This window comes from Lepidochelys kempii, chromosome 1, assembly GCF_965140265.1.
Source record: "Lepidochelys kempii isolate rLepKem1 chromosome 1, rLepKem1.hap2, whole genome shotgun sequence".
In the NCBI taxonomy this organism is placed as follows: domain Eukaryota; kingdom Metazoa; phylum Chordata; order Testudines; family Cheloniidae; genus Lepidochelys; species Lepidochelys kempii.
This window is the reverse complement of record NC_133256.1, coordinates 149630044-149658003: the sequence shown is the minus strand read 5'-3', so window position 1 is coordinate 149658003 and position 27960 is coordinate 149630044. Positions and strand designations below refer to the sequence as shown.

Below are 27960 nucleotides of genomic sequence, written 5' to 3'. Positions count from 1 at the left end.
GGGGAGCCTATGCCACATAAAAAACAGCTTGATGCACAAGCTCTATTTGCCAGGCTTCAAGACCAGGACAAAAAAGCTGTGAGGAGAACACCTTCAACACATTCTTATAAAGGCAACCCTTACACTAGCATCAGAACTCCTCAGTTGTCCAAGGGAAGCCCTTCCGTGACTCCTTCCCAGAGCCAGCTTTACTGGCGGATGGGGTCGCAGGAGATTCTTGTCACCGGGACTGTCTCCTTCAAGGTCAAAGACTTTGGAGTAATCATGTTCTCACAAATATAAGAAGTCAATGTCAGGCTCTTTGAAGACCAGAATGTGGGTTTCCTCCACAGATGGTCATGCTGGTATCCATGATAGAGCATGCCCTTCAGCTCACCACTGCCTTGTAGTGACTCATATGGATAGACCTGAGTCGTTGACTCTGGTATTCTCCCAGGGGCCATGACAACTGCTACTTCACCATCTGTGACAGATGAGACATATCTGATCACAGTAGGACAGCCACTAGTACAGGTACCAATAATGCCAGAGGCTGATGCAATGGACAGAGACTTATTATGCTTTTCGATGCCACAGTCTCCATTGATCCAGGGCGAAGACCCTTGGTCGGCGTGAGTGCAGGTACCATACTCCTCAGCTTTGGTACACTCTGCTGTGAGCCCACCAACCATAGGGACCTGGTAGCCCTTTCTTTGTCATCCTACACTTTGGTGCCGACTCCACCTTGTTGCATGGTACCACCAGCTAGGAAGGCATCCGTACTTCTGCTGGTGCTGTGTTTCTGGAATAGATTCTGGTCACAGTCTCTCAGAAACAGACACAAACCCTGTTAATACACCACCTTGGCTGTCAGAATATTCCTATTCTTTGTTGGAATCAGAGGTGTATTCTCAAATCTCATGCTACCAAGAGTCCAGGGCTTCCTCCAGGTCACATTCTCATACACATGGATGGAGATTTGAGAAGAGTGGAACCTGGGATTGGAACATGTGGGCAGCATAACTGGGGCCCGCTACTGTTCCAGTCTCCTCATTAGTCATACTGCGGACAGAGTCTTCACCTGCCAGTACCAAGAGACCTGTGATGGTGGGTACTGATCAACCTATGATCTCAGTATACTGGACTTACCTCAACCTCCTTTGGAGCAGCAGCCTATGCCAGTATCATGGCACCAAACCTCAGGAGGTTTCTCCCTTGCCTCCCCTTAATGTATCATCCTTATTAATGGATGATGCTCTTGTATTGGCATCCTCCTTGGCACTGAATGACTTTAAGGTATACCAGGAGCTCCTCAAAAGAATGGCTGCTTTTCTTGTTACACAAGTGGAGCTAGTGGAGGAGAATACCCAAGGCCATCATGCAGCCTACCAAGACTCTGTGACAAACCACTTCTTCCTTTCCACCTGTGGCCCAATGAACAGAAAATGAATCCCATGTTCCACCCCAGGGTTTAAGCAGTTCTCTTACACCCTATGCCAGGCTCATTAGTATTGGTTGCGGTGAATGAGAGGAGTCATCAATGCTGGGCTAAAGCTAACCCCCAGGAAAAGATGCAAAAAAGCTTGATCTCTTTAGGAGAAAGATGTACTTTAAGTTTATAGCTCCACATGACCAATAACCAGTCTTAATGCCCAGATATGACTATTTTAATTGGGAGGCAATCTCTCAGTTCATGAATAAACTGCCAGAAAGTTCTAGGGAGCAGTTTCAGTCCCTTGTTGCAAAATGTCATTTGGTCTCTCAATCAACTCTTCATTCTTCCTTGGACATGGTATTGCTGCAGTCAGGGCCATAGCTAGGGGAGTAACTACAGGCTGTTATTCTTGGATGTAGTCTGTGGGGATTCCTAGCGGCTTGCCTCTGCCAGAGAGATGTCCACATGACCACAAACGGTTTCACAACACAGCCATTCTTGCTTCGGTGTTTCATATACGGGGTTTTGGGATGGTGGATCTTTTTGCAACTTGGCAAAACAGAAAGTGCCCCCAATTCTGATATCCACATGTCTCACGTGTCTTACCTGGATGATTGGTTATTTCAGGGTCACTTCAGACACCTAGTAGAGACCGCTATCCATCACATGCTCCATCTGTTCAGCATTCTGAGCTTGAAAATGAACCAAGAAAAGTGGGCATTATTGCCTCTAACAAAGAATAGAGTTTATTGGAGCACTCCCGGACTCGACCTCTGACAGGTCTTTTCTGCCTGTTTCCAGATTCCAGACAATATACGACTTGCGTGTGTCACTCAAGGATCACCCATGAACCAAAGTAAGGAATTGCCTTAGGTTCCTAGTTCACATGGCTGCATATACACGCATGACCCCTCATGCCAGGCTTCTCCTCAAAGCACTGCAGGCATGGATCAAGTCATAGAATCATAGAATCATAGAATATCAGGGTTGGAAGGGACCCCAGAAGGTCATCTAGTCCAACCCCCTGCTCAAAGCAGGACCAATTCCCAGTTAAATCATCAACACCAGTTAAGTCAGCATGTTTCCCTCAAAATCACCACTTGGGTAAGCATCCTCGATAGGGTGTTGTCATCTTGGAGCTGGTGGAAGACAAAAGATGTGTGCGGGGTGTTCCCTTCTCTCCCCTTATCCTTTCTGTGATTTCAGTAACAGACTTCAGCCATGGCGTGGGGAGAACATCTGGGCAATCATCAGGTTCAGGGTTTGTGGATTGCCCAGAAGGCCAGGTTACTCATCAGTGTCCTTGAGTTGTGCGCGATATACTGTGCATGTCAACAGTTCCTGCCTCATATTCAGGCCAAAACTGTTCAGGTGCCCACTGACAACACCACAGTGGTACTTTATGTGAACAGGTCAGGCAGCCTCTGCCAGGAGGCAGTCAAGCTGTGGAATCTATGCATACGGAGCTCAGTTACTTTCTGGACATCTCACTCACTGGGTGTTCAAAATGTGCTGGTAGATTGCCTGAGCAGATTCTTCACCTTAGACCACAAACGGTTTCACAACACAGCCATTCTTGCTTTGGTGTTTCATATACGGGGTTTTGGGATGGTGGATCTTTTTGCAACTTGGCAAAACAGAAAGTGCCCCCAGTTCTGTTCCAAGGCAAGTCACAGCCCTGTTTCCATGATTCCCAAGGTTATTCTCAAGCTGAAACAGGATTGAGGCAAAATGTTCCTTATAGCACCAGCCTGGCCAAGGCAGCTGTGGTATTCCAACCTACACAAGCTACCTACTGGAGAACCCTTGCTGTTGCTGCCAGCCAGAAGTCTCGTAACTCGTAATCTGTGGGTTCTGCACACAAATTCTGCACCTCACAGCATGGGCCATCAGTGGTTAAATGCAAAGGATGCTCACTTTTCCGTGGCACTTCAGAATGTCCTCCTCAATAGCAGATAGCATTCCACAAGAGCTGCTTACCTGAGTAAGTGGAAGTCCTTCTCCACCTGGAGGGTGTTCCATAATGTGTTGCATCTGGGTTTGCGATCTCAGTGTTTTACTCTCAAATCTATGGTAGAACTATTTTGGAAATCTGCCAGGTTCCTCAAAGGTCTAGAAAGACTGTTCCCACCTGTCATAAATATAAAGGGAAGGCTAACCACCTTTAAATCCCTCCTGGCCAGAGGAAAAACCCTTTCACTTGTAAAGGGTTAAGAAGCTAAAGATAACCTTACTGGCACCTGACCAAAATGACCAATGAGGAGACAAGATACTTTCAAAGCTGCAGGGGGTGAGGGAGAACAAAGGGTTCTCTCTGTCTGTGTGTGTCTTTTGCCGGGACCAGAGCAGGAATGCAGGTCAGAATTCCTGTAAAGGGTTAATAAGCAATCTAATTAGGTATGCGTTAGATTCTGTTTTGTTTAAATGGCTGATAAAATAAGTTGTGCTGAACGGAATGTATATTCCTGTTTTTGTGTCTTTTTGTAACTTAAGGTTTTGCCTAGAGGGATTCTCTATGTTTTGAATCTGATTACGCTATAAGGTATTTACCATCCTAATTTTACAGAGGTGATTCTTTTACTTTTTCTTCAATTAAAATTCTTCTTTTAAGAACCTGATTGCTTTTTCATTGTTCTTAAGATCCAAGGGTTTGGGTCTGTGTTCACCTATGCAAATTAGTAAGGATTTTTATCAAGCCTTCCCCAGGAAAGGGGGTGTAGGGCTTGGGGGGATTTTGTGGGGAAAGACGTTTCCAAGTGGGCTCTTTCCCGGTTGTATTTGTTAGATGCTTGGTGGTGGCAGCAATAAAGCAATAAATAAATAAAAATAGTTTATACCTTGGGGAAGTTTTAACCTAAGCTGGTAAGAATAAGCTTAGGGAGTTTTTCATGCAGGTCCCCTCATCTGTACCCTAGAGTTCCGAGTGGGGAAGGAACCCTGACACCACCTATTTGGGATCCAACACTGCCTTGAAATTTGAATTTAGTGTCATCTGCCCTTATAGACCTTCCATTCAAGCCTTTAGCCTCCTGCTCACTTCGACCAAATTTAAATTCACTCCCCTACCAAATTTAAAGTCTTTGCTCTAAAGAAGCAGTGGTTGAAAGAATATTTTTAACATTGGCATAACATTGTTTTTCCTAATCTCATCCTTTGAAATGTCTTGAACTGTTTTAGCTGAAACTTTAAAAGAATATGGCAAAGGAAGCTTTCTTAGTGGCTGAGTTGGAGAGTTAAATGCACTTGTCACTGAACCATCACACATCATTTTCTACAAAGACAAAGGCCACACCCTAATTTCCTCTCATAGGTGGAACCTGATTTTCACCTGAATCAGTCTGTATACTTACTTTTCTTCCAAAACCAACAAGCTCACACAAGGAAACAAACCAGGCACATTCTGGATGTGCACTGAACTTTGGCCTTTTTACCTATCTGGGGACAAAGCCTTATTCGGTTTATATTCAACTCTTTGTTTCCTATGTAGAACATCTGAGAGGAAAACCTATTACAGGACAGTGACTCCCAAAATGGAATATCACATGTGCTACGCTGCCAAAGATATTCTCAGTAGAGATTTGTTAGAGTTTGGCAAATATCTTATCTGATAATGTAATTAAAGGATGTACGATAATTCAGCTTCTTTGTGTATATGCATTAAGGTTACACAGGCAACCTTAATTCTGAAATTTCTTAGCATTTTCAGGGCTTGACATTGCATCCTTAAGGTTCTTTTAATGTAGCTTTTTTTTTTATGGAACACTATATATTCCATTAAAAAAAACAGAAGTTTTATAAAATCACAAAATCATCAAGTAAGCCCTGAAATTACCCATACCCCTACCAGATACCATGGTTCTCCACTGAACTGCAGAAAATAAAGCATGAAAACTGGAACACTTCTTGCCAAAGACAGCCAATCTAAGTATTTTTGTCACAATCTGCTAACAGCACATGGCCTACCTGCAAACATAGTGCAGCCATAAAGGAAGCTGAAAAAGCCTTCGTCTGAGACAAAGCTGGATCAGCCAAAGCATGACCACCAGAACTCTTTGTCAGTAATCTAGCTAGTAAATGCATTAATATTTGTGAAACACTGTGATGGGTGTCACAGAAAAGCCCATGAAGAAATTAATAATTCTGTATTCAGTGCGGGGTTTGGATGGTGTGTCTGGCCCACACATTGAATGATGAGGATAAAACAAAATACTGAATAGTTCCCCTTTCTGCACCATCCAGCCTGGGTACTGAATGAAGCTGGGTGTCCTATGAAAAAATAGTATGTGATCATGTAATTAAAGACCATATGTACAAGGGGCTGATCAAAGTTGTCTGTGCATATTTTCATATGTATGCACATCCAAACTATACGAAAGAAACCCAGCTTTCCTTTTACTGGCTTGCCAGATTAATCTGTAACCTTAAATCACCAGGTCTCCAGAAGATAAGGAATTGAGGCTCATATGATGGAAACATAACATTCTAGTGTGCATACTCAAGGACAAAAATTTCTCAAACTCTGAAAAATGGGAAGGTTATCCTTCCTATAAACAATGGAGTCCTGCAGCCCACAGCTGCCTCAGTCACTGGTGTAATAAATAAATAAATAAAACCAGCAGCACTAGTCCTTTCCATTGTGAAGAGGTTGACTTCGAATGGGACTTAGGTTCCTAAATGCTTTTGCAAATGCAATTTAACTCATTTAGGACCAGATATAGGAATATTAACATTTGAAATCAATGGGAGCTAGGTGCCTAGGTGTCTTTAAAAATCCTACTAGGCACTTCTCTGCATCTTCCACGTGCTTGAATATCTTAAGTGCCTCTGGGCCAGATTTTCAAAATTTTACCCTGGGACATGGACTGTTTTTAGAAGCCTTTAGTGTAATGCTCCCATTACAACCTACATATCCATTAGATTATATCAGCTAGGCGTTAAAGTTGAATTCCTTTGGATCTGTGTGAGACTGAATAAGATTCAGGTACTTGAGGCTGAGCCTGATCTCAAAGTGCTTCATAAAGTGGTACTGAATCCACACTTGAAACTTCTCCCCAAGGTGGTTTCTGAATTCCATCATGATCAGTACAACTGTCTCCCATTCTTTTGCTCCACATCCCACAAATTGTTCAGGAAAGCTGAACTGTGTAAGAAGGCACTGAGTTATAACTAGAAGAGAAAAGCTGTTGCAAGCCTCCAGGGTTATTTGTGGTATTTGGGAGCTAGTCCAAGTGGAAATCAATCTCTTTTTAGAGATATTCTAAATAGATCAGCCCCTGTAATATTATGACTGAGCAGTACCAGATGTCCTGTGGACTCAATAAATTAGGGCTAAGGTAACATCTCCAGCATACTGGAGGAATGTGTCTAACTCAGAAACCTGTTCAACTGCTGCATGGAGTTCCATTCACACTTCTAACCAACAGTCATTTCTTATCTTAAGAGAGAAATCAGCAATTCTCTAATTTACGTAGGACTGCTCAGCCTACTTCCTGGGACGTGTACCTTTGGGTCACTCTACCAAGAATGAGGATCTACTAAGATAATTCCAAAAGGAAAGGAAAGTTTTCTGAGTACATTGCTTCTCACACCTCCTCTTCTGTTTTGTCCGAGTCCTCCAAAGGCATTCTGAATTGATAGAAAGGCCCAACAATTACTTTTCTGCCAGAGAGTTCAGAATGTCTGATGACAATATATTCTCTTAAGAGTGTGGCTCTATTGAGGGAGTATACCCTGAGAACTCTAGATAGAGGAGAGTTCCTTTACCCTATATTGATCTACAGCTCTTATAAATTAAATAAAAAGTACTGGTTCAGATATCTTGGGCCAGATCTGGCCTTTTAATCATTTGAGTTGTTAGTTCAAGATAGTGTCTCATATTGACAGATGTAACAGTTACAAAAGTGCACATTTCAATCAGACATTCTCACAAAAATTGTAAGGTTTGAGAAGTCACTCCCATACAGAACTCATCCATTTGGCATCTCTTCAGCTCCCAGGGTTTTTGCTGAAATATTAATAGATGAAGTAGCTTCTGACAGATCCAAGAGAATTCAACTTTATCCTTTTTAAAATGACATTCTAATCAAAACAAATGCAAGATACTAAGCGGAACAAGCAATGCATTACGTAACTTTCATCTCTTCAGAATCCAGGTTTTGTGATCCGTTTCAGAAAATACAACTTTTTAATATCACAAATCATAGAATGTGATGATAGAATATCATAGAATATCAGGGTTGGAAGAGACCTCAGGAGGTCATCTAGTCCAACCCCCTGCTCAAAAGCAGGACCCATCCCCAATTAAATCATCCCAGCCAGGGCTTTGTCAAGCCTGACCTTAAAAAGTTCTAAGGAAGGAGATTCCACCACCTCCCTAGGTAACGCATTCCAGTGTTTCACCACCCTCCTAGTGAAAAAGTTTTCCCTAATATCCAACCTAAACCTCCCCCACTGCAACTTGAGACCATTACTCCTTGTCCTGTCCTCTTCCACCACTGAGAATAGTCTAGAACATCCTCTCTGGAACCACCTCTCAGGTAGTTGAAAGCAGCTATCAAATCCCCCCTCATTCTTCTCTTCCGCAGACTAAACAATCCCAGTTCCCTCAGCCTCTCCTCATAAGTCATGTGTTCCAGACCCCTAATCATTTTTGTTGCCCTTCGCTGGACTCTCTCCAATTTATCCACATCCTTCTTGTAGTGTGGGGCCCAAAACTGGACACAGTACTCCAGATAAGGCCTCACCAGTGTCGAATAGAGGGGGACGATCACGTCCCTCGATCTGCTCTCTATGCCCCTACTTATACACAGATAATTCTGTGTGCAGGATTGCAAGTAAAACCGACATAAGAAAGGAACTTTCTTTTAAAAAACAAAGATTTCAAAACCTACATAGAACAAAATCAATTAAGATGAACTGTAAACTATATTTACGAATAATGTTTCAACAGCAATTCTATTTTTTTCTAAATTGTCACCAGACTCAGAAGCCTTAAAAATCCTTGTCCATTCAATACAAAAGCAGTACTCTGGGCAGTGATTTGTGTTTATCAAATAAGAGAAAAGATTATAGGTAGGTATTTTATTAATAAAGTCAAAAGTCACAAAATAAATAGAAAGAGACTACTTCATTCTATTAAATTCCTAGCTATTTTAAGAATATTAGAGGTAAACAAAAAGGATGTTGTTGAATTATCAGTGGGATATGTTTTGAAAGAATTGCAATTATTAAAAACTTGTTAATAGTTACTGAAAAATGTTATTTTTTAGATTATATAAATCTTAACATAACAAAACAGACAAAGACATTTAGTGCTTATGAGAATCCAATTCCCTTATCAGAGCTTTCTATTTCAAAATACTATATGAAATTGTGTGACAGAAAAGAAAGGAGGGGAGCAGAGAGAGAAAGGGGATGTGGAGAGAGGGTGAGGGAGAGAATGTGGGGGAAGCTACTGAAGGAGGGGACTGGGGGGAAGAGAGGAGAACTCTAAACAAGAGGCTGATAGCTGAAAGTTTTCCAAAAGATCAGCGACGGCTAGAAAAAGTGGTAGAGCTGGGAATGAATTGAGGGAAGGATCATGGGGAGAAGAATAATCTGAAAAACGGAGAGCAAAATTGAAAACAATGCATGGGGAACTCGAGAAACAGAAAGGGAGGAAGAAGGAAGGGGAAGACAGAAAATCCATATTTAGTCATTTTAAAAGTGATTTTCAAATGTGCTGAGAACGTTGAAGCTCCTGAGCTTCCCAGGTACACTGTGCTGTCCTGTGGGCTCTGACACAAAAGATAGAACAAGCCATGCTCAAGGAGCTCTTCATCCTCTTGGCTGCATTACCCAAAATGCAGCAGTGTGAATCTGTAGGATTTGGATCCAACAGGAGTGCCACACTGGCCAAGTCCAAGAGGCAGGCCTATTAAATATTCAAAGAACTTTATTGTCCAATACCATGCTTCTTACTCAGAGCCAAGGAAGAAGCAACAGAAGCAGGGCCATATGGAGAGCTGAGCACCTTGCAATACCTCCGTTTTTTAGAGGAAGAAACTGAGGCACAGAGAGGTGAACTGGCCTTTCCAAGGTGATACAGTGGACCAGTGCCCGAGCTAGGGATAGAAAACAGGCCAGGGCTCTGTCCACCAGGCTGCCTTTCAAAACAGGGATGGATTACTTAAGCTGCATTTCATGTCAGCTGCACTGTGTTACAATTTGAACCAGCTAAAGGGGCAGTTGTATTAGGCAGTAAATAGAGAATAGTGGTTTTCAAAGGAAAAATAATTGTGAATGATTATAGTTAATATGATCTTTCTACACCAGGTGTAAAATTTTGACAGGTAAAAGCTGTAGGATTGCCCGCATGTGTTTGACATGGCAGTTCTCTCTCCTGATGCTTTATTCTTTTACCATTTTACTCAAAACTGGAACCTTTAAGAGCGCAAAGAACTTGGATCATGTGATTTAGTCACACAACGTGGACACTCTTCGGGTGATGCTATACAACCTTTTTTGCCTCTAGCAGCTGTCACTTCATTTAGGCAGCATGTGTGTCACGGAATGGTCTAGAAACAAATATTAACATAGTCACGGAGGGTTTCCATAGTATGATAATATGGTCTTTAGGGTTTGCACCTCTGATGAAAATCTAATTACATTTTCTGTTTTGAACAGCGGTAAATTAGATTTGCAGTGCAGATTCACAACCAGCTAGGGGACTGGCATAAAGATGCTTTCAAATACTTTCATTTGGCACATATAAATACAGTGTTTTTCCTCTAGTGTTGTAAATATTAAAATATTTTAACAGAATACCTAATATGAACATAGAACAGGTTATAAAACAGTTATCCCTGAGCAGATAAATATTTATTTATCACTTGTGAATAAAAAGACAAACATCATCTACAAATGTGGAAAGGAAAACAAATAAAAATGTTTTCAGAAACTGAAAGCAGAACGTAATAATAAATTTACCAGACACAGCATTTTCTTCCTAGCATCTGAACTGTTTGAACTATAAAACAGGCATCCTTTGTGCAGTATTGTGTGATTTGACTGCCGAAAGAAACATCTGTTCACAGTTGCAATTTTGCCTCTATGGTAGGCTCCAAATGATATCCTGGTTTCTCTCCCCTCCTAAGTTAATTTTTATGTCTGAATCTCCATGTTTTGGCATTTGTGTAGAGGAATGACAACAAGCCTTGCACTGTCTCTCAATCTGAGTGCATCACCTCGACACCATACTTATCAAGGGATCAGTTTGAAAAGGAACAGGAAATTATATGCATACTTTAATGTCCAAGTGTGAATTACATGGGGAGAAGGAAAAAATGATGCCAAGAATTTTCTCATCTATAGCAAAATCTATATATGTGTTACTTGGGAGACCATATATTTATATGACAGCATGTTTATAATTGAAGTATAGAGTTTGGAACTACTGTATTATAATCCTGTACAAGCATTCTGTATTTAGCATATGAAAGTTGCTGGTAACGGATGCATTGCTTAGCAACATAAAATCAGTTAAGCATATATATGATAATCAAATAACAAACTGATTTATTTTGCAGGCATAGGGGAATTGTGGAATTAAAAATGCTTACTTAAAGAATAAATTTTTATTGACGTGACTACCCTTAAGAAGTTTCAGCACACTATTCTGTCTTTTGTATTTGTGATTAAATAAAACAGCAGAGATATTGAGCAGGACACGCAGGTGACTGACTGACAGAAATGTATGGTGGGTTTAAACAACAGGCTGCAACTTTATTAATTACACTTTGAGGAGGGGCACTTTGTCCACCCCAGCTCTCATGAACCAGGCATATAATTGGTTACAGGGTGGGTTACAGTGCTTTTACCACCAACCAAAGAACAACTTAGGGTAGACCCTTCCCAGTGTACCCTATGGACTCAGTTCAGTTGTGAAACTTTTTTGCCACCCGCATAAGGGATGTGGAATGACAGAGGCCACAAGGATGAATGCGGGGAACCCCACTTCTCAAAGACTTCAAGCTCTTTTTTTCTCATGAGCACAAAGTCCAACTGCACAATCTTGGGTCTCATTTAGCTCTGGAAGCTGGCCCTTTTAGCTTTTACTCACACCGGTCACTAGGCTCGGCAGTGATTAGCATGGACACACCCCACACCTAATGCGCCTGATACCTATCTCCTGCCTGACCCAATCCCCAATATCACAGAACCAAATGTCAGCTCCAGCATCTGACTGATGCACTCTGACTTCCCAAAGAGTTCATACAAAGGGCCATTGTATCTGATATCCCCGTGTGTTATCACCACCCCTGCCCATCCCAAAATTATCCTGGCTACCTCACGGTTCATATTTTTCTATATACTGTCAATGCAGGCTGGTTCAATGGCCACCCGCAAAACTCGTCTTTCAAGCATCTCCAACTAAACCAATCGAGTGTGAGGCCATAAATGCATAGTCAGCTCACATCCCTCTAATCCTTAAATTTAAGCTAGTGCAACTTGCAAGACCATTTTTTCCAGGTGAGTAATCAGGACATGTGGCTATAGCTCAGTCCTCAGAGCATAGCAGGGGCGTGTGCTGATTCCAGCGCATACCCATGGCTGCCCTCATGTGGACCCAAAGCATAATAGAATGTCCGTGGATCCAGACCCCAACCTTCTTCCCAATGTCTCCTACAATCGTAAACAACAAGGTCTGTGCAAACTTCTTGAAATCTGAACAAGAGCTGGAACAGCCCATTGGCAAACATCAATCCAAATAGTAGTAACCTTCAAACTGGAAACAAAATCCTTGGGATGGAGAGCAACTGAGAGCAACTGTGTACAAAGTGCAAGCTGGTCTCCATACTGGAAGAGAAGATTGAAGGTCTGGAGCAACAGATAACGACCCTGCGTTGCATATGAGAAACGGAGGATTTTCTGGACAAAAGTCAGGATATGCTTCTACGGGCACAAAGCTCTAAAGATTTAGAGCAGGTTGCACAGCGGAGCCAAGAGGCCAGTGAAGAAGCTTGGCAACATGTGACCTCCAGAAGAAGAAGGGGGAATGTCCGGGTTCCAGCAACACGGACACAGGTAACTAACCGCTTTCATGTTCTCTCCACAGGTACCGTTGCGGAGAGTGGACCAGATGATATGTCTGGGGGGAGAAAGCAGAAGGAGACTCCACAGGTTGGAAGGCATGAGATGCGCTGTCCTGAGATGGGGGGTTCCACGACCACCACTCCCAAGAGAAGGAGGCGGGTGGTGGTGGTCGGGGACTCTCTCCTCCAGGGGACTGAGTCATCTATCTGCCGCCCTGACTGGGAAAACCGAGAAGTCTGCTGCTTGCCGGGGGCTAAGATTCGCAATGTGACGGAGAGACTGCCGAGACTCATCAAGCCCTCGGATCGCTACCCCTTCCTGCTTCTCCACGTGGGCACCAATGATACTGCCAAGAATGACCTTGAGTGGATCACTGCGGACTACGTGGCTCTGGGAAGAAGGATAAAGGAGTTTGAGGCGCAGGTGGTGTTCTCGTCCATCCTCCCCGTGGAAGGAAAAGGCCTGGGTAGGGACCGTTGAATAGTGGAAGTCAACGAATGGCTACGCAGGTGGTGTCGGAGAGAAGGCTTTGGATTCTTTGACCATGGGATGGTGTTCCATGAAGGAGGAGTGCTGGGCAGAGACGGGCTCCACCTTACGAAGAGAGGGAAGAGCATCTTTGCGAGCAGGCTGGCTAACCTAGTGAGGAGGGCTTTAAACTAGGTTCACCGGGGGAAGGAGACCAAAGCCCTGAGGTAAGTGGGAAAGCGGGATACCGGGAGGAAGCACAGGCAGGAATGTCTGTGAGGGGAGGGCTCCTGCCTCATACTGGGAATGAGGGGCGATCAGCAGGTTATCTCAAGTGCTTATATACGAATGCACAAAGCCTTGGAAACAAGCAGGGAGAACTGGAGGTCCTGGTGACGTCAAGGAATTATGACGTGATTGGAATAACAGAGACTTGGTGGGATAACTCACATGACAGGAGTACTGTCATGGATGGTTATAAACTGTTCAGGAAGGACAGGCAGGGCAGAAAAGGTGGGGGAGTAGCACTGTATGTAAGGGAGCAGTATGACTGCTCAGAGCTCCGGTACGATACTGCAGAAAAACCTGAATGTCTCTGGATTAAGTTTAGAAGTGTGAGCAACAGGAGTGATGTAGTGGTGGGAGTCTGCTATAGACCACCGGACCAGGGGGATGAGGTGGATGAGGCTTTCTTCCGGCAGCTCACAGAAGCTACTAGATCGCATGCCCTGGTTCTCATGGGTGACTTTAATTTTCCTGATATCTGCTGGGAGAGCAGTACAGCGGTGCATAGACAATCCAGGAAGTTTTTGGAAAGCGTAGGGGACAATTTCCTGGTGCAAGTGCTAGAGGAGCCAACTGGGGGGGAGCTTTTCTTGACCTGCTGCTCACAAACCGGGAAGAATTAGTAGGGGAAGCAAAAGTGGATGGGAATCTGGGAGGCAGTGACCATGAGTTGGTTGAGTTCAGGATCCTGACACAGGGAAGAAAGGTAAGCAGCAGGATACGGACCCTGGACTTCAGGAAAGCAGACTTCGACTCCCTCAGGGAATGGATGGGTAGGATCCCCTGGGGGACTAACATGAAGGGGAAAGGAGTCCAGGAGAGCTGGCTGTATTTCAAGGAATCCCTGTTGAGGTTACAGGGACAAACCATCCCGATGTGTCGAAAGAATAGTAAGTATGGCAGGCGATCAGCTTGGCTTAACGGTGAAATCCTAGCAGATCTTAAGCATAAAAAAGAAGCTTACAAGAAGTGGAAGGTTGGACATATGACCAGGGAAGAGTATAAAAATATTGCTCGGGCATGTAGGAATGAAATTAGGAGGGCCAAATCGCACCTGGAGCTGCAGCTAGCGAGAGATGTCAAGAGTAACAAGAAGGGTTTCTTCAGGTATGTTGGCAACAAGAAGAAAGCCAAGGAAAGTGTGGACCCCTTAATGAATGAGGGAGGCAACCTAGTGACGGAGGATGTGGAAAAAGCTAATGTACTCAATGCTTTTTTTGCCTCTGTCTTCACGAACAAGGTCAGCTCCCAGACTGCTGTGCTGGGCATCACAACATGGGGAATAGATGGCCAGCCCTCTGTGGAGAAAGAGGTGGTTAGGGACTATTTAGAAAAACTGGACATGCACAAGTCCATGGGGCCGGATGAGTTGCATCCGAGAGTGCTAAAGGAACTGGCGGCTGTGATTGCAGAGCCATTGGCCATTACCTTTGAAAACTCGTGGCAAACGGGGGAAGTCCTGGATGACTGGAAAAAGGCTAATGTAGTGCCAATCTTTAAAAAAGGGAAGAAGGAGGATCCTGGGAACTACAGGCCAGTAAGCCTCACTTCAGTCCCCAGAAAAATCATGGAGCAGGTCCTCAAAGAATCAATCCTGAAGCACTTGCATGAGAGGAAAGTGATCAGAAACAGTCAGCATGGATTCACCAAGGGAAGGTCATGCCTGACTAATCTAATCGCCTTCTATGATGAGATTACTGGTTCTGTGGATGAGGGAAAAGCAGTGGATGTATTGTATCTTGACTTTAGCAAAGCTTTTGACATGGTCTCCCACAGTATTCTTGTCAGCAAGTTAAGGAAGTATGGGCTGGATGAATGCACTATAAGGTGGGTAGAAAGTTGGCTAGATTGTCGGGCTCAACGGGTAGTGATCAATGGCTCCATGTCTAGTTGGCAGCCAGTGTCAAGTGGAGTGCCCCAGGGGTCGGTCCTGGGGCCAGTTTTGTTCAATACCTTCATAAATGATCTGGAGGATGGTGTGGATTGCACTCTCAGAAAATTTGCGGATGATACTAAACTGGGAGGAGTGGTAGATACGCTGGAGGGCAGGGATAAGATACAGAGGGACCTAGACAAATTGGAGGATTGGGCCAAAAGAAATCTGATGAGGTTCAATAAGGATAAGTGCAGGGTCCTGCACTTAGGACGGAAGAACCCAATGCACAGCTACAGACTAGGGACCAAATGGCTAGGCAGCAGTTCTGCGGAAAAGGACCTAGGGGTGACAGTGGACGAGAAGCTGGATATGAGCCAGCAGTGTGCCCTTGTTGCCAAGAAGGCCAATGGTATTTTGGGATGTATAAGTAGGGGCATAGCGAGCAGATCGAGGGACGTGATCATCCCCCTCTATTCGACATTGGTGAGGCCTCATCTGGAGTACTGTGTCCAGTTTTGGGCCCCACACTACGAGAAGGATGTGGATAAATTGGAGAGAGTCCAGCGAAGGGCAACAAAAATGATTAGGGGTCTGGAACACATGACTTATGAGGAGAGGCTGAGGAAACTGGGATTGTTTAGTCTGCAGAAGAGAAGAATGAGGGGGGATTTGATAGCTGCTTTCAACTACCTGAGAGGTAGTTCCTGAGAGTATGGTTCTGGACAATTCTCAGTGGTGGAAGAGGACAGGACAAGGAGTAATGGTCTCAAGTTGCAGTGGGGGAGGTTTAGGTTGGATATTAGGAAAAACTTTTTCACTAGGAGGGTGGTGAAACACTGGAATGCGTTGCCTAGGGAGGTGGTGGAATCTCCTTCCTTAGAACTTTTTAAGGTCAGGCTTGACAAAGCCCTGGCTGGGATGATTTAATTGGGTATGGGTCCTGCTTTTGAGCAGGGGGTTGGACTAGATGTCCTCCTGAGGTCCCTTCCAACCCTGATATTCTATGATTCTATGAAATGCAGACTTAATGTCACACTTTTCTAACTGTGCGCCTTGGCCACATCTCTTTATCATGGCTACTGCTGTATCAAGTGAGGAATATCAAACTGAACATAGATTAAGATCAATTTTGTTATTAATAGAGGAGCAGCAGGAGTAAGGCACATGGTGTACTACTCTCTGTACTCGCTCTTCGTTTTTTTCAGAATCAAAGCCAGAGGCAAAAGTCACAGGTCCAGCATTGGTGAACTCCTGGAGAGACCAGGTGCCTTTTTTGGCTGCTACTTCCTCCTGAATTTTTCTTTGCTTACACGTCTCTTTCCTTCATTTAGGATCTGAAAGCCAAATAAAAATCCACTCCCAATATAATTCACATCTTTTTTACTAGGATAGCCCAGAAACATGGCCCTTAATACTTCTAATTTAAGTGGATCAGCAACATACTTCCCCATTATTCAATTATTTTCCCACTCAATAGAGCCCAGAGTACACAGTGAATTCTCACAAAGACAGGCTGCTGTTTTTACTGGCTCTAATACTTGCTTCAGGATGTTCAGATGGTTAATCTTACAACATTGCTTCATGGCTCTTTTAATAGATTCTACAGTGGTTGAGAGAAAACAGGCTGCGAGTGACATCTTTACTTTTTCAGTACAGCAACTGTTTCTCTGGTTGGCAGCCAGCACTAACAATGATGTTCCAAATGAGGGAGTTTTGGATAGTACCCTAGTGGCATTAGCAGCAAACGGCATCATGCTCTTCTAACTTACTTTTGTCTCATGAATTAGAAATACCCCTCTTGTCTGTGAAAGCGGTAACCAGCGTATTGATCATCAGAGCAGAAGTATAAGCATTAAGCTTCTCCTGAGTGATTTTTCCTTTTTTTCCTCTCTCTTTTTGTCTGAGATTCTCCACCCCACAATGGAAAGTAGTGAAATTCCCTGTTCAACCAGAAGGCAGATGTCTCCACTTTTACATACCTACCTGTTTCTTAATTGGTATATGTCATACCCAGTACCAAAACACATCTTTACAATTATAATCCTGTTAAAAAGAATGCTTGCATTTAGAACATTCACAAATTGATTTTCTGTGCTTGTTTCATTTAGGTTTTTCTACAACAGATGAATTTCTGTATGAAATTCAATATGAATCTAATAAAGTTAAATCTCAGCTAGAGACGTCAGTTGCTATAAATCTGATAAAAAAAGATCGGGATGCAGAGTCTGGGATTATAACACTGACCTTCAATATAGTATTTGCACCTAACAAACCAATGAGGTAAGTCTCTGTTCCTGAACCTCTAAAAAACCTCTAAAAGACCCCAACTGCTATGAGACTTACTGGCAGTAGTGGGCGCAATATATTCCTTTGTCTTTCCACTCCTGCCCATATGTCTCTCTCTCTGCTCTGCCTCTCTCTGTCTTTCCTCTAACAACAAATATTTGGGGTATACTTGCTCTTTTCCATTGTGATGCTTTGATATTAAAACTGCCAGTGGTTCATCTTAGATGTGGTTTGGGAAGGTTCTGTGAAGTTGTTACTCTGGTTATGTGTGTATCATTGTACTAAGTAGAGTGGAGCATTGGCAATCAGCAACATCAACTAAGAACTTACACCAATATCAAAATCCAAGTCTCATGGCATCCAGAGGAGCCAGGAGAGACCACCTCTCTTGGAAAAGTGTCCCTATGTGTTTGTGTATTATTTTTTAACATTTGTTTTAGGACTGTCAAGTGACTAAAAAAATTAATCACAATTAATCACACTGTTAATTATAGAATACCATTTATTTAAATATTTTTGGATGTTTTTCTACATTTTCATATATATTGATTTCAATTACAATACAGTGCACAGTGCTCACTTTATATTTATTTCTGATTACAAGTATTTGCACTGTAAAAAACAAAAGAAATAGTATTTCAATTCACCTAATACAAGTACTGTAGTGCAATCTCTTTATCGTGAAAGTTGAACTTACAAATGTAGAATTATGTACAAAAAATAACTGCATTCAAAAATAAAATAATGTAAAGCTTTAGCGCCTATATGTCCACTCAGTCGTACTTCTTGTTCAGCCAATCATTCAGACAAACAAGTTTGTTTACATTTAGGAGAGATAATGCTGCATGCTTCTTGTTTACAGTGTCATCTGAAAGTGACACTGTGTACTTTGTATTCTGTGTTGTAACTGAAATCAATATATATGAAAACGTAGAAAAACATCCACAAATATTTAATAAATTTTAATTGGTATTCTTTTATTGTTTAACCATGTGATTAAAACTGCGATTAATCACAATTAATTTTTTAAAAAAATTTGAGTTAATCGTGTTAGTTAACTGTGATTAATTGACAGCCCTTATTTGTTTTAATTGGGGTGAATCTGGAGCCCTGTGACAAAGGGAAATCCAAGAAACCATTTGTATCTACCCGTTCCTTGGTGGCCATACCTAGTGTAGGGTGCAGTACTCTGCAGTACCCGCTCACCCCGGAATCCTGACCCCAACACTTGCTAACATACCCTATTCCATCCACAGTCCCCACAACTCACCCCTCCACTCCTCAACATGCCCCACTTGCCCCAACCCCTCAGAGTCCATAGCCCTCAACATACCCTGCTCACCCCATAGCCCACCAACAACTCACACCCAGCCCCTCACTCCCTGACCCAGGACCTTTCTGGCCACTTATCAACACCCCTCTACCCCAGCTCAGTGTTTTGCTCCTGGATTAGGGTGCTTCCTCTCGATCCCAGCCGTCCAGCAGCTCCATTTGCTCCTTTCCCATTTTCCCACATTCACACGGCACAGACCAAATTAGAGCAATGAGTGGCGTTGCAACCTGGTGCCTATCACGAAGGCAGGGTGGCCAGGCCAAACCTGAGTCATGCTGCAACCCCGTGTGCCAACTTGCAATGTCACTCACTCAAATTTACCCCAGTTACCCTTCCATCTGACGGAGGGGCACAAAGGCCAAATGTGAGTGAATGCCATTGTGACCCTGTGCTCCAAGTGAAATGCCGTGCTCCAGCTGGTTGGGTACCCATAATCTTGTAGGCCATGATGGGACTGAACCATTTTCATTGTTGTAGCTAGCCACTGTAGGGAGCCTAGGTGCCTAGCTCAAGGATTTGTGAATTCCACTGGCTGGCTAGGCACCCAAAAGTTAAGCATTGTGACACTCAGTGTTGTGACTCTGCATTTAAAGTCCTCTGTGGATTGGGGCCCATATTCTTGTCACACGAGTGTAAATCTGGGGTAACTCCATTGCAATATATGGAGTCACACCATGTAAGTAAAGGAATCACGCCTCACAGCCGTACCAATGGTTTTGCCTCTGCATTAGGTCATTTCCTCGTAAAACTAACATACAGCAAACAAGATGGGCTGTTTAGCTGACATTCCATTCCAAAGTAAGACTGATAATATGGTATACAGCATAAAAAATTTACATTCCAATTTAGAGCCAACTGAATTTTCATTATGATACACTGCAGTTTTGCAGAAACACAGGCTTACTTTGCACTTTGGACATTGATTTATTGACCTTATATTTCATTATGCCTTCCTTGTAATGATATTTTTAACTTAATTTTGAAGGAATTCAGCAACATTGGTGATACGGTGCACTACAGGTGGTGTCTGGAAGTTTCCAATACTGTTACTTGCCACTGAGCCAGAAGTAGACGATGTCATCAATATTGAAGCAGCTGGCTTAAACAAAGAATCAGTGATTGGCTTTCGGCTTACAAGTCAGACAAGGTAATGCTCTCAAAGATAAAGCATATATCCAGGTTTTGAGGATGGGATTCATGCTCAGAAGAGAAAAACATCAAACAGGATGGGTTTGGGCAAGAGGAGCAGAGTGAAAGGGGTGAATCTTGTGACATCAATCACCATCCATTACCTCCAGTGCCCCTGTATGCAAGTGATGCAGTACACAAGTGCTGTCCTGAAGGTGTGATAGTGGAAGTTGAGGCACTCTACAACCCTGGGGTAGGTTGCTGACTCTGAAAGATAATCATGTGTGGGCTTGTTCCATGAGTTAGGATTTCTCCAGGGTTTGGCCCTAAAATGCTTATGTGCATTAGAACGTATAGGAGTAAAATTTGCACGATACACCACTAAGGCATTTACAGAATAAAGATGAACTGTGACCAAATATCTTTGCTAAGATGCAGCTGTTTTAAAAAGCTGTATTATTTCCCTCAATTTGCACTGTTTGCATTCCTTTTGGTTTTGTTATGTAAACAGTCAATAGCCCAATTCTAATATACTTTTTAATCTGATAAAGGAAATGAACTTTGACAATGATTTTTCTCATCTACAGCAACATTTTTCATAATGGTACACATATAGTAATGTCTCCTTATTAGTCCTGCAGAAAATTATCAGTAGTCATCTGATTTTAAAGTAATTAATTTCTGTGTGTTTATTACAATTGTATAACAGTATAGTATTAAAACACATATTAGTTCCTAATACAGCAAGAAGGTGATGTTCAACTATATGGCTCCCCTATGAATAATTTAAAACTACTGGGAAAAAATGAGCTTGAAGCAAAAGTATGAGGTTTACCATTTAAATCAATATGTGAATGTTTTCGAGGGTTGCTTTTTTCCCTTTTTAATTTGCTTTTTTATTGCATCTCTAGTAAGTGTACTCAGTACACTGGCAGATAAGCCCATAGTTAACATATATAACAAATTTGTCATTGTAAGATCCCCAACAGAAAAAGATGTCCTTGGCCCTTATTGATTTTTTTTTAAAGAGCTTATTTCCAAGAGCAGTACATCTGAGATGGACAGTTGTTCCAGCTTTTAGATGGCTGTCAGTGGTGATGATTCCTCAAGACACTGCAAAAGCCTTCTATCACAAAGCTCAAGTTATCAGCTGCAGGAGAATAGGTTGTTTTGGGAACAAAAGTGAAGCAATTGCTCTGGCAATGTTATAATCTGCTGGTAGGTGTATGATAGTAGTGAAGAGACCTAATGTTCTTGAAAAAGGTATAATAAAGTCTGAATCATTACAGTTATATAAATGAAGGTGCCATGATGCAATACAGACTCTTTCCCTGTCAGAGAAACTATAATCGTGTTTAAAATGGAAAAGGATACCCACCTCCACACCCCCATGTTCAGTGAATGTTCCCAGTACTGTACTGCAAGCTATGTCAGAAATTGTTTTGCAAACCTCCAGCTTTGGGGGTTTTTTCCCAATACCTACCCACAAAAGAAAAAGAGGAGTTTATAATTTAGGAATTAAAAAAAAAAGTGTCCAACTAAAATTTAGAATATAGCAAGTTTCTTATTCAATATAAAATTAAAAAACACTCAAGAAACTTATATGCTACAGATGTAATTTAATGCTTGTATAACTCAAATGACTTAGGTTTAAAAAACATAAAATATAAGAAAAGGAATTAAAAATTTTGTTTGAAAATCTTTCAGACCTTAACAGAGGAAATCACCCAGTGACTTAATTAGAGTTTTGCCTGGATTAGGATTTGCTAGCCCCAGCCCATGAAGTAAATATTTTTAGTATCTTTTTAAAATCAAAAAGCTTCTCTTAGGACCAGATTTTGCCACCCTTACTAACATTGACTAGTACCTTACTACATAAGTAGTACCACAGTGTTCAGTGGAATTACTCATGTAGTAAAATACTACTCATCATGAGTAAGGGAATCACGTTGTACGTCAAAGAAAATAGGGCTTCTGATGGAGTAAGGCACTACTCAGTATGAGGAAGGGAGGATAAATCTGGCAACCACAAGGCAATAAATTCAGAATTTAAGTGGATCTGTTCAACTTGTTTGGGCTCAAATATATACATTTCTTAAAAGATGAAAATCCCACGCAATATCCCCCAAAGATAAGTGTGTATAATATGTTCAGTTAGAATTGAAGTGTGTAAGTGATTTTCCAACTGTGGAAAAGAGGTAGAGTTGAATTTAGGGTAAAACTGGGAGATAGAGCTGGCTGAAATGTCAGATTTCTGGTTCATTTTGTTTTGAATCACAACATGCTGATTTTTTTTCAAAATTTCATGACTGCTGAGTGGGCAGCCGAAGGAGCCAGCTGGCCTGGGAGTCTGGAAACCCGGGGATCCCACCCAGGGGCAGTGCACATAGTAGGGCTGCCCTGGCACAACAGACCCTGGTTCCACAGCAAGGAAACCAGAACTCCTGACATTGTGGGCTTTGCCCTGCTGTCCCTGGCCTCAGAGCAGTCCAAATGGCATTACACTCCACCTCAGTGACTCCTGGAGCTTCAGGAGAGGTAGGGAGGCAGAGTGCCAGGGCTTTCTGCTTCAGTAGCACTTCAGGAAAGCTTCTGTCACTTTCAAGCAGCCCAGGAAGCATCATTCCAGTTTTCCTGATGGAAAATCCAAATTTTTCAGCAATACTGAAATTTTCTCAGAGAAAATCTTGGTTTTATAAAAAGAGCATTTTTGGACAGAATATCATTTCAGCAAAAAAATGTTCTACGAGCTCTCCTGGGAAAGGATTCCTTAATGAGCAGGAAAGTAGGACAGGACTGGATGTGGCAGAGTTAGCTATATGAATCTAATTCTTAGAGCTTTGCATGATTATAGGTTCAAGCTGCTTCTTACTTTACCTATCAGTTCACCCACCCACCCCTGTTATGCAGCGTTAATTTGTTATAAAGGAGTTTCTTGGTCACAAAGGTTAATTTCAATTCTGCCTAAAGAATGGTACACAGGACATTTTGTCTTTATGTTTGTGTCTGTAATTTGTTTCTAATTTTAAAAACTATACATTTGTCAATGCTTTTCACACCTCTGAAGGAAAAAATGAAGCCTGTTTTACATTGCCACCTTTGAAAAAATAATTCTGACTCTACTGCTGTATTTTAGTAGAATTAGCAGCATCCCAGAATTATTTAATTATGTATGCTGCAAGCAAATTCATTTATTAAGTGTTCTCTCTCTCTCTCTGTGTATATATATAAACACAAAAATGAGTTCTGGATTTTGATGTCATTCAATCTAATCATAGAATATCAGGGCTGGATGGGACCTCAGGAGGTCATCTAGTCGAACTCCCTGCTCAAAGCAGGACCAATCCCCAACTAAATCATCCCAGCCAGGGCTTTCTCAAGCCTGACCTTAAAAACAGCTAAGGAAGGAGATTCCACCACCTCCCAAGGGAACACATTCCAGTGCTTCACCACCCTCCTAGTGAAAAAGTTTTTCCTAATATCCAACCTAAACCTCCCCCACTGCAACTTGAGACCATTACTCCTCGTTCTGACATCTGCTACCACTGAGAACAGTCTAGATCCATCCTCTTTGGAACCCCCTTTCAGGTAGTTCAAAGCAGCTATCAAATCCCCCCTCATTCTTCTCTTCTGCCGACTAAACAATCCCAGTTGCCTCAGCCTCTCCTCATAAGTCATGTGTTCCTGTCCCCTAATCATTTGTTGCCTTCTGCTGGATGCTTTCCAATTTTTTCACATCCTTCTTGTAGTGTGGGGCCCAAAACTGAACACAGTACTCCAGATGAGGTCTCACCAATGTTGAATAGAGGGGAACGATCACGCCCCTCGATCTGCTGGCAATGCCCCTATTTATACTGTCCAAAATGCCATTAGTCTTCTTGGCAACAAGGGCACACTGTTGACTCATATCCAGCTTCTCGTCCACTGTAACCCCTAGGTCCTTTTCTGCAGAACTGCTGCCGAGCCATTTGGTCCCTAGTCTGTAGCGGTGCATGGGATTCTTCCGTTCTAAGTGCAGGATTCTTTAAAATACAGCCAGCTCTCCTGGACTCCTTTCCCCCTCATGACAATTCTATGAAATTCTCCCAAGAATCCAGAGATGTAATTAGAATATTTTAACTTGGTATCTCTCATGTAGTGTAGTTATAAAGGACAAATAGTGACTGAGCTCTTAATTTTTCTTGAGGCTGTAGTTGACACAGTGTAAATATTGATACTGGAACATTAAAAGCAGGGTCACCAAAAAAAGTTTCAAGCTTCAAGCTGTGTTAGTCTGGATCTGTAAAAGCAGCAAAGAGTCCTGCGGCACCTTATAGACTAACAGACGTACTGGAGCATGAGCTTTCGTGGTGAATACCCACTTCGTTGGATGCATGTGACATCCACATGCATTCGACGAAGTGGGTATTCACCCACTAAATCTCATGTTCCAATACGTCTATTACTCTATAAGGTGCCACAGGACTCTTTGCCGCTTTTACAAAAAAAGTTTATAATCATATATTTTTTAGTAATGTGGTGTTTAGCATATTTAAAATGTCAGTTCGTAAAGGAGTTGGAATAGGGGGAAGTAACTCACCAGTTTGTATATCTAGCTATCCTTACAAAGAAAAATAAAAAGGAAATCTTACTTTAGCAAAGAAGGTGTGAAAAATCGCAGATCTGCTTCTATTTTCATAACATGGAGGCACCAAAGTCCTTTCCTCCCCTGACTCAGGTACTTCACCATGTAACCAGGCTTTTGTCACTCTGCTTTTAGAGTTTTAAAGATTCTATATTTCCAAGGGTGCAGGGTCATCAGTGAAGTGAAAATCTCTTTTGGTGTCTAAGGCACATGCTATAGAGTGATTGATTAAACCTAAGTTGCTTTCAGACAGGTACAAAATGTAATCGATGATAAATGATGGAGACGTTATTATTCTCTAATGTCATCATTTTGTTGAAAAGTGCCCATCATCTAACTTGTGCTTTTCAAATAAAACTTAGCTTTGTAGAATTTTATAATAGCTAATAAGGCTTCTTAGAAATGTGAATTTGGTAGTCTATTAGACCTCTGTTCAGAGTACCCATCAGCCACAATGTCATTATGAGCTTTACTTGCAATAATAATTCAACTATTGTTGAAACTACACCGTAGCATTCACAAATTGCAAGCACTATTTTCCCGTGGAGTTAAATGTCTTTAAATAAGTAATGTAGGTTACTCTTCTCTTATTAGAAAAAAAAGAATATTTGGAGCATAACTCCTATGACTTTCCCTGAAGACTTGGGTTTTCAAACACAGCTTTCAGCCCTGTAAATTATGAGGAGAAACCTGCTGTAAATCAAAGGGCAGCAATCAATATGGAATGCGTCTCCTAAACTGAAGTGAGAAAGTGTTACCTTACTGACAGGTTTAAGGAAGACTAGTGTGAATTTCATTGATATTTTGCAAAGGCCATAATATAATGAAGACTATGTTATACATTCAGGGCTGTAAAACAGATATGGTGGGCCTAAAAAAGATTTTTATAGACATTGCAGAAGAATCTTTTGTTTTTTTGTATCTAGAACATAGATTTCTAGAATTCATTAAAACATCTAGGTTTAGCAATATCCAACATCAAGAATGATTTGAATACAAATTAGCATAAACTGCTACTTACAGAATAATCTAAGGAGTAAACCAAAAGGTGAAAATACACAATAAAAACTGGATCTCACTCTTGCTGGTACCATGGATTTATTTTCTAGTTGCTATTCCGTATTTGTTAAGAAGGGTGTTAACATTGACTTGGTCATTAATATCCAACCTTGATTACTGTAGCCTGTGACAGTAATTATAAAACTCAAAGGCTGGAAGATACATTTACATCTCTTTGTTCATAACAGGCTCTGACCTTGCACAGAAATCTACAAGCTGTCTTATGTCGACCTAACTGTGTAGTGTAGACCAGCCCTTGGTCTCCGCTGGCCTGGGAAGTGGGAGGATGGTACTGAACCTGGGGCTCTTCTATGGTAACATGTTTCACTAATAACAGAGCTGCTGGGCAAGTCCATCTTAAAATATTTAACATAGTAGCTATGTTAAAGTTGATTATTAGTTATATTGTAGGCCTTTGAGGGAAAGGATTGTGTCTTTTCATGTCCTAAGTTAGTTGCCTGGCACAGTTTTGGGTACTATAAAATCAACAACTATTTGCTTCTTTATAACTTATTAGAAGAAAAATACTATGTTCATTACCAAGAAAATCATTCACAAACTTTCTCATGAAAGGAGAACTATTCTTCAACAGCAGCATAATATAGCCCAACGTAAATTCTACATGGATTCCTTAACGTGGAGCATGCCAGCAAATGTGGAACATTTCCACAGAGGAAGGATCCACCATAAAATATTAAGTAGCTGAATTATGAATGAGAGATTTTCTTTTTAAAAGCTAGTTATGCAAGTCAAAGTTGTTCCTGGGAATGAGAACCCATGAGTACACCGATGTTGACAACATCTCAAAGAAGAATTGTTCATCGACTGTTTCTTCAGTTTCACAAACTAAGATGTAGTCTCCTTAATCATGGCACTTATAGTACTGTACTATGGGGGATAGAAGGAAGAGGAGACAATAATGATATTCCCATTCTCCAGTTGTTTAATTGTTTCCTCTTCCTTCTTTAGCTATTCATAGGTAAGCCAATTTTTATTTAGAAAAAAGCCAAAAGCTATTTTATGTTTTATCCCCCTTTCTCCCCTCTCTTCACATGTTATTTTTTTCACGTTTGCCCCTAGGCATAGAATGCATTCCCTTTGTGATCTGCCAGACACCACCATCACTTCACTTAAATCCCATCTTAATGCTCTCACTTTCCCAGAGATAGTTGTGGGAGAAATGGAATATGGGACATCAAGACTGGCATATTTGGAAGAATGGACAGGGCAGGGGCAGCCAGTGTGATAAGAGACTAGTTCAGGTAAGGGTGGGGAATGTTTATGCAGCACCTTAAAGGCTAGTTCAGGTAGGGTGGGGAATGTTTATGCAGCACCTTAAAGGCAAGGACAACAAATTTAAATTTCCTGATGGAAAACAACATGAGAACAGCCACACTGGGTCAGACCAATGGTCCATCTAGCTCAGCATCCTGTCTTCCAACAGTTGCCAATGACAGATGCTTCAGAGGGAATGAACAGACCAGGCAATCATCAAGAGGGAGCCAGCAAAGGTGGAAGATGCTATGAGACTGAAGGACACCAAAATGTTTACAGCCACAGTTGGGATGGACTGGAGGAGGCGATGAGGTTGTCATCGAAACCTATATCTGGAGGAGGAGTAGATAGCAGTAATCAAAGTACAGAAGAAAGCTGTGGCTGTCATGACAGAGGAAGGGTCAGATCTTTTAAGCATTGTGGAAGAAGAAACTGCAAGATTTGGACACAAACAGGATGGAAGAAGAGAAGGAGGAGCAGATGATGACCCCCCAGGTTATGAGCCTAGATGACACGGAGGATAGTGGAGTTGTCATCAGTAACAAAAAGGAAGGAAGGAGAATTTTTGGGTGGGAAAAAGGAATCAAATTTCTACTATGTTAACACCAAGTTAATGATGAGATGTCCCTAAAGAGATGTGAGAGAGAGTCTGCAATTTGGAACTGGAGAGAGGGAAACTATTACTTATCTTTTGTACTGCCCAACTGATTATCCTTGTTGAAAATCAGACAGGATTTCCACAAGAGTGTCTGTACTATCCTGAAACTTGTTAGACACCAAATCCAACAATAGCTGTAATAGAAAAAATATCTCATATAAAGCCCCATCGCCATAGTGTCAGTGGAATAAGACTCACTCTATCCAGGCATTGTTTATTTAACAAAGCTTTTAAAATGCTGGATTTAACATATAAAACATTTGTGTACAAAAGTATGGAAGTAATTTGGGAAGGGCAGATAGGAAGGAGCAATTTTTCTCTGTCTTCTTTCAAAGCACTTAGGATCCCTTCCCTCTTTAACAATATCTGAACAGGTGGGTAATTGCTTCACAGAAAACACAGAAAGACTTGATCCCTACCCTCCAGTTTGTAGGAACAGAATTGTATAATTGTACTATAAGAATGAAGGTATCAATGTATG

General features: G+C 41.8%; 1 protein-coding gene across 3 annotated transcripts in view; it reads left to right on the top strand.

The window, feature by feature from the left end:
* Nucleotides 1–27960, top strand: part of CFAP47 (cilia and flagella associated protein 47) — a 636073-nt gene that overhangs the window by 588354 nt on the left and 19759 nt on the right. For all 3 annotated transcript variants that reach the window (XM_073358068.1, XM_073358073.1, XM_073358080.1), the window contains 2 exons: nucleotides 17225–17396; nucleotides 19721–19882. In XM_073358068.1, the coding sequence (XP_073214169.1) occupies nucleotides 17225–17396; nucleotides 19721–19882 (334 nt within the window). The remainder of the gene's footprint in view (nucleotides 1–17224; nucleotides 17397–19720; nucleotides 19883–27960) is intronic.